The 7,958-nt window shown below is 36.2% G+C and overlaps 1 protein-coding gene across 1 annotated transcript in view; it reads right to left on the bottom strand.

The window, feature by feature from the left end:
* The window catches only part of IMPG1 (interphotoreceptor matrix proteoglycan 1), a 55,299-nt gene extending 47,731 nt beyond the window's left edge, over positions 1-7,568 (bottom strand). The window contains exons 1-2 of the mRNA XM_068182991.1: positions 7,486-7,568; positions 5,177-5,346 (exon numbers count right to left, since the gene is read on the bottom strand). Of these exons, the coding sequence (XP_068039092.1) occupies positions 5,177-5,346; positions 7,486-7,568 (253 nt within the window). The remainder of the gene's footprint in view (positions 1-5,176; positions 5,347-7,485) is intronic.
* Between the last annotated feature and the right edge of the window lie 390 nt (positions 7,569-7,958).

Below are 7,958 nucleotides of genomic sequence, written 5' to 3' on the forward strand. Positions count from 1 at the left end.
TATCTTCCCATGCAGATGTGAAAGTGGAGATTTTACTCTTGCTGATGTTCAGGGTTGCTTTGCCAGTGCTTTGTCAGATACCGCTACTTTGACTATGTTTGCTTTGAATTTCCAAGTGTGTTTTCACAACCATAAAGACTCACAGTTTTGAAAAGTTTAGGGTATGGAATTCCATACTAGAAAAAATTAATGCTAATATTTACTCTGCTCAGGTCTTGTCTGAGAGCTCAATGCCCTTAAACCCAAGGTTATATGGCTTGCATGAACTTATATTCATGTCCAATATGTTATTGGCTGTTTTAAATGCACACAGGGAAAGGACTTGGAAAGGAATTCCTGAGGGACTCAGCCATGATGATTGCTGCATCCTGGTGGGGCTTACCTGGTCTGTAACTGGGGTAGCTGAGGCACAGGGGGGAACTCACTTTGGATCTCACTTCTTCAGGTTTAGTGCACTTTGACAGTGAACTGCTGAGTAAGAGGGCAGTATCCACTACTCTGGGGAAGTTTTGCTGAAAGATAAGCCGCTGACATTGATTCTTAGTTTCTGTAGAAGAGGAATTGTGGCCGAGAATGCCTCAATTTCCAAAACAGGAAAGTGGGCTAAGACATATATATTAAAAATAAGTAATTTTAATTTCTCAGAATGAATATGGACAATGATGAGCTTGGAAATTCCTTTTTGGTACATTTGCTTTATAAATTCCATTCTTAAGTGTGAATAAACAGTAGCATTGCCTGTGGAATGAGGCCTGGACCTCTAATTTTGGCAATTTTGTATATATGGGGGACAGGTCCAGGCCTCCAGTTTGACAGATCCTGCGTCTAGCTGGCTAAAATACACTCATGGACTTTCTGTACGAGAACCACAAAGAGGATGGCTACACACTCAGCACTACAGAACCCTTCCTGTACCTACTAATATCTCGTATTGTGCAAGATTCAGCATCACCTTTACTGTCAGGAAGGTGCCAGGCTCTGCTTGTGCAGTGGAGACTTTATACAAAAGACAAAATATGCCTGATCCCTGTATCTCTTGCTTGCTTTCAGCATGACAAAACACCAACTTCACATATTCAGAAGTTGCACTCAAGCCGTCTGTGACACAGGAGAGGCGCTCCAGGCTTCTGCTTAAAAAGGAAGTTCTATAATTTTCAACCTTTTAAAGGCTATGTTAATTTTTAAAATTAGATCTACACCAAGGGGTTTGCTTCTCAAGAATCCCGGAGAATGGTGGGTTTTCATAAATCCTGCTTCTTGTCAGAAACACATGATAATGCTTTTCTAAATGTCTATGAAAGGTGAAGAATCTGGTACTGTTGACATAGTGCTCTAATAAGGTAAGTGTCCCATGAGTCTTTGTGATACATCCCTATTGTAATCCTAATGTTAAAAATACTAAATGGTTGGTTATAATGAAACAATCTACACCTCAGAACATGCATGGAAATAAATCTGAAGAAGAATGTGATAAATTATTCTGAAATATATGATATAAACAATGCCATTGGTAAATGTGAAAATTTTAATAAAAACTCCAAAATTTTTTGTTTTAATGGTTTTATGTTCAAAGCTAGGAGATGGCATTAGGTAATGGTTCTTTTTTAGAACCCTTCAAATTAACCCGGATTTATATTTTGGTACTAAAGATCATAGCTGTCATCAGCTAATGTGCTCTTGGATTTCAGTAAGTGTGGAGAATTTAATTTCTGCAAGTCAGTAGCACTGGGAAGCTAAAATAGATATCAAAATTCCTCAGCTGTTCCCCTTCTCCTCTACTCATACATATCTGTGTGGTTTTCTATGCCAAGTGGAGAAATAAAATTAAAAACCAATTTCAGGAAGAAACAAAGAATTTGGAACAATTTTTATGAAATTTATGCATGGGCCTTATAACAAATAGTTTTGTCTCTCTCTCTAGAGCAGATAATTCAGTAACTTCTTTGAATTATACTAATTATACAATTCATGGGAAAATAATTGTAGCAAATTATCTACCTATTATAGATGAGAATAGAAAGCATAACGTGCAACTGGTAAGATTTTCCTGCTTTTTTTTTCCTGATTATAGTTGTCATACACTAATGATGAAGCCACATTCACAATAAATGCTGTCTGTACATACCACAAATATTGAACATGCTGAGATCTTTGAGTCAATATATGATTTTGAAACATTTTCTTGCAACCTGACAAAAACATAGTAAGAAACTCATGTATTCATAGATGTAATATGTCTGATTAAAGGCAGAAATTTTTACATTCCCTTTCAGACAGAAAGGTGAAATTTTTTATTCATCAGCTGTGCTCACTTCTGCCACTGGAATTTGTAAAAAATATCAAAGCCCATCTGTGCTTTCATTGCCAGATTGTGAATTTTGCAACAGTCTGCTTGAAGTCCAGAACCTGGACTAGAAACAGCATTGAAGAGTGACTGGTTTTAATGCTCATGTATGAAACATGTATCTATTTAGATTGCTTTGGCCATCTTAGAAGCATTTAACCTGAAAGGATGTTCTATTAATTGATATGGATATGATATCAAAGGATGCAAGAAAATGCTTTAAATGTTTGAGTAGCTCTTGGAGGAATGCATCCAACTGGCAGTGATAAAACACTCAATTGAGCACCTCTGCTCACCTCTGCTCTCTGATTAGTCATTCTCAAGAGGTACAGCCTTCTCTGAGAAAGTCAATGGGACTTAAACATAAGTTTAAGTTCCAGTGATGCTTTGCCACCTGTGTCAATATTTCAACAGCTTTGATGGTAGGAGTCAAAGAGTTGCAGTGCGGAATGGGTTTATTGAGGTAACTGTTTTCACATATGATAACAATTAGGATGTCTGGTGTATGAAAAGGTGCCAGAAGCCCCAGTGCCATCTCTTCACTTCAGGTTGTGAAATTGGAACTGGTCAATTTTCCTTACAGTTTGGGGTCACTCATTCTTGACTCCACCTCATTTTGACAGAGCATGACTTGCACTTAACCTTACTTAACTTAGTTAGTATCTAACTGCATAGACAAAGTTTGGTTTGGAGGACATCTAATCCAATTCTTGATCTAAGTAAGATGACTTATTCATCTAGTTTTGAGCAATAAGGGGAAAAGGAAAAGAACTTGAATAGAAATGTCTTAATTTTGTGCCAGCACCATGAGATCACAAAATTAAAGAGGAGTGCATTGCTGTTTCCTGCCTGAAACTGCTGGGGTTTCTATGATCTGTGGTGAGTCATATGTATGAAAAGTATACCTGCAACACAACCATTAAACCAAGTTTTTCAGGTAACAGGAGAACCAAGATTGTCACTACAAAGTTGGGTAAAGTCTGAGGGAGGTATTGAAACATTTGAGTGGCCAGGAAGAAGGTAATTTTGGCTCTGCACTGAAGCAGAACTTTAGAAGCCAGGAGAACCTCACCAATGGAAAGACAAGCATGGTGGCCTAAGTACAATGTACATTGTAGCTGTGAGCCTGGGTCCTACTGATTTGCAGAGGTCTGTGTAACCAGAATCAGCCCAGCAACCTCTGCTGCTGTCCTGCTTTATGACTGCAATGCCTCTTACAAGCCAGGACTTCAGTTTGTGTGTCACACCTCAGGCCCTCATGCTTTTGTGAAATGAGGACAATAGTGTTACTCTGTCAGAGCAGGTGAGGGTGAAACAGATGCTTGCATACAACGATAAGGTATGCTATAATTATGTAAGGGTATATAAATACACCTACGCTGTGGCAGGTGTCAGGGTACTCCCAGAAAATTGTTAATCTTATGTTTTTCATACAGGTTTCTGTTCTGAAGTCTCTGTCTAGTAAATAGCAACTGACAGTGACTAAATGCCAACAGACATGTATAGGAAAACACATAGATATTTCTTTCTTTTTAAGAAGTGTGTTATTCAGCATCACACGTTCTGAAGGGGAAGGAATTGAAACACAGTTGGGCTTACAAAGTTCAAACCTCATGGAGTGTACAAGATAGTACACCTAATTCCTGGTTAACATGGAAGAATTACATGACAGAGAATGATCAGAAGACTAATTTTAATCCCAAAGGGACTAGGTTGGACAGAGGTAAAAAAAGAATGAAAACATATTAAAAATATTTCAAAGCATTAAAATGCAATAGAATGCATACAGAATTTTCCTTTGGGGAGGAAAAACTGTCTTCTGGAAAGAAAACACCATGTTTGCTATGAAATGGGTGTTGGCCATGTCACTTAGTGCACTCCTGAAACCACAAAGACTCCAAAATTAGCTGAGAAATGAACATGGGCAATCTTAATTTCTAGTTGGTTAAGACTCCCAGCTATTTTATTGTAGCCTGTAAGTTAATGTCCTGTAGAAGGAGAAACCTTGGATCATTAGTATTGACCATCTTGTCCACAGGTGTTTTCTGAGAAAAATCCCATATATCTTGCTGTTCATTCACATGCAATTCACCAATCCCTATGGCACAGGTGTGACTATTCCTGGAATTAATCTTTAGGATTCAGAGACAATGGTCTAGTATTTATATTTAAGTTTGGCTTTTAGCCACAAAACAGAAAAGATCAAATCCCATATATAGTGCAATGTTACTTTTGTTTGAGAAAGGAGAGAAAAAAGGAAAAGTCTTACTTTTCATAAGTTTAGAAGCCCAACCAGGAAAGCCAACTTTAACACAGTAATTCTTATTTTATGGATGAGTGTAGAAGATAATCCTAGTGCAAAAAGCAGATATATATTGTTTTCTTTGTTTGTTTGAAGCTTTATATTCCTTGATTTTCCTTTTCCTTTGGCACAAATTTGCTTAAACATTTTTTTTATTTTTAAGGGCAATTATAGTAATGAAGATCTGAAACACTTATTGTGGAATGAGAACAGCCTAGCAGGAAGGGGTGAGTCAGAATGAATTAAAATGATTTCATAGAGCACACACAAAGCCTTTGTGTCCTAAGGAATGGCTGAGTAAATAACAGATATTTGCTTGCTGAATAAAAAAAGCCACGAAATAGCCTTGAATGCACTCTGCCCCCCTACGTTCTCACTATTATCTGCTAAGATGTACCCAGAATCAAGGCATAGTTTTGAGAGTTCAGGGCTCCTCTGCATTTTGGTATTTAGTCTGGCTGTTCAGTAGTTTACTATTCAGATTGTGTGCACAGATTTTTTTGCTGTCACAAAGGTTTTATCCCTCTCACTTTCCCTTTCCAGTGCTAGAGAAAATTTTGTCAGGACAGTGGCAAAATTATGGCCAAAGTTAAACACCGTACTCCTATTTTGCTCCTTACGGTTTCCTGTTTGTTTACTGTGGAATTGGACGTGCTCCTGGAGAGCTTCCAAATGACTGGGAGAAGGACTGTATGGATCCCTAAAAAGGGACAGGGAGGAAGAACCAAAAAACATTACAAAGCAAGCTCCATATTTGTTAACCCACTTTTGTTAAATATAAATGTGAGAAAATAAAGAATTTGAATTTTAGTCTTTCATGAGGAAAAAAATCAACTGACTAACCCTTTAAATATTTAGAAATTATCTCTAATTTTTTGATTTGTTTAAGATGGAGCTGTTTTATATCTTAATCTCTTATTTCCTAGTCTGTCACAATTTACATGTACTGCAAATTTAAATGACCATAAAGGTCTCAAAACACCTAGGAGCCCTAATGAGTGGTTCATGCAAATATTCAGACTGCTGGGACAGTCTGTGTACTTTTAAAAAGTATTTTCTGTAAGTATCTGACCGTAATGCTATGTCATAAAATAACAGCTCTGGAAGTATCTCTGGAACTTCTCTGAAAAAGAAGTTTCTTAACACAAGCATTAAGTGCTTTGAGATCTGTGTGCATATATTTGAAATCAAATAGTTTAAAAATATTATGTATGGCATGACTAAATGTAAAAAAAAAATATACATTTATGCATACCACATGCACTTTATTGAACTGGTGGCGAGGAATATTTCTAGTTATTTAGTATTCCTCTCTGTCAAGATAGTCCCCCATTATTGTGCTGGTCTTTTATGGAGACTGTTTTGTAATACTGAAACACAATTTGCAATTGGTGAAATTATGTGATGCCATTTTTCCCACTATTTCTTTCTGAGTTGTAGTTATAAATAGGGGCTGCAAAGATGCCATCAAGCATGTGTGAATCGCCTGGAATTAATTCTATCTCTTTCCATCACAGAATATGCAACTTAAATGCAAAAACAACACATCTTGATAAAACTTGTTTTCTTGTCAGACGTGAAATATCATCATTCTCTCATTTTTTGCCACATTTCCAAAATAGCATTAGTGATTAAATGAAACTATTTGCATAGAATCTAAAAGTAAAATTAAAGAGCCACAAAACATAATTCTAGTGCTAACTATATATTTTCCCAAGGATTTTTACAGTACTTTGTCCACTAGAGAAGATTTACATGATTTAACTGAGATATAAGAACTGTGGTCTGTATTTCTGTATTTCTTTAAGAAAAGCAGGAGCTGCTTAAAAAAACCCAAACATGTAAATAAAACTTTCCAGATAGTATTGACAGCAGGCTATATTTTATACTGTCTCCCTAACAAATATTTAGATAACATTGAGGAGACTTGTATTTTATAATTTTACATTCTTTGCATTTAATTAACAGGCCTGACATAAAAATAGAAGGTCATTGACTTGAGCACACATAGCAGTTGTAATGTTAGCTTTTAATTCAATTATGCAAATATCAAAGCATAGATGGAAAATTTAATGAGAAACCTCCTCCAAAATTAAATGCATTCCCCAAAGCTCTAAATCTTTTGAATATGGGACTAACCAAGGAAAATCACGTCACCGTCTTTCCTTTTTTGTTGTTGAAGTAGCTTTATAAATGTTGTGAACTTCTAAATGTTTTAAAATAGAGCAATAGTCAGCTTATGTACAAAGTACAGAACAGTTCCCTGTATTTCTGTTTTCTTGCAAATAATTTTGTAGTTATTATTGCATTAATCCTTAGTGGTATTGCCATTTTTGTATATTTGCGAATATGGTGTATTCTTCCAGAATTTGTCTATCTATAAGTTTTTGGAGTTTTTTTTAATAATCAGAATAACTGTCTTCCCTAGTAAATGCAGATATTTATTTTGGTACTTTCTCTTAATTTTTGTGATGAAAGACCATCTTTAGGCATGTCAACCCTTAGATGATCTTTCAGCCATTTTTAACTTTCCATGTATTTGTCTCATGGATAATAGTTTTTTCATAACAGAACATGTTCAGGTAAAATGAAGCTAAATTGCATCTCTTATAGATATTGTAAAACCTGCAAAACACACATAAGAAATAACGCCAATATTTCCTTTTTCAGCTTTATAGCAGTATCAGTAACCATAGTGTCCCTAGTAGAATTGTCAAAACACCACATTCTAAGCTAAAAATTCTGTAATATGGAAGCCCTTGATCTTGCAAATATTTTATTTCTCAACATATGCAATGTAAAATTAATCTAAACCTTATATATTAATATATGAACTTACCTCTGCTTCCCTGAACTTGGAGAGCAAGGCAAATGATCAAAAATATTAATCCAGTTTTCAAATGCATGCTGTCTATTGATCATTCACAGTTTTCAAGACCAGTCATGCAGAAAACAAGAATATTTTGGTAAAGTAGAAGAGTTCTGTTTTCTTAGAGAACTAAAATCCCCAAATGTCTCTATTTTTCAGGTGTCTCCAGCCTTGGACTGCATTGAGTTGCAACTGGGCAGAGTGCAACAGGTGCCAGAGTGCAAGAGCTGGGTGAACCTCTCCAATGCCCACACTTCTAGCCCGGGGAATTGGAGTGGTAAGACAAGAGTGACGAAGTTTTAAAAAAAAGCAGTGTCTGTTTCTGGAATAATCTGTTTATCTGCTGCTCAGACATAATCCCTCTTACGGTCCAGCTGGAAGAGCTTTCTTCATCTTATTAACCTTCTGGAGCAGCATCTGTCAACCCCAGGAGACTTCAACCA

Source organism: Anomalospiza imberbis, chromosome 3 (assembly GCF_031753505.1).
Source record: "Anomalospiza imberbis isolate Cuckoo-Finch-1a 21T00152 chromosome 3, ASM3175350v1, whole genome shotgun sequence".
Classification (NCBI taxonomy): domain Eukaryota; kingdom Metazoa; phylum Chordata; class Aves; order Passeriformes; family Viduidae; genus Anomalospiza; species Anomalospiza imberbis.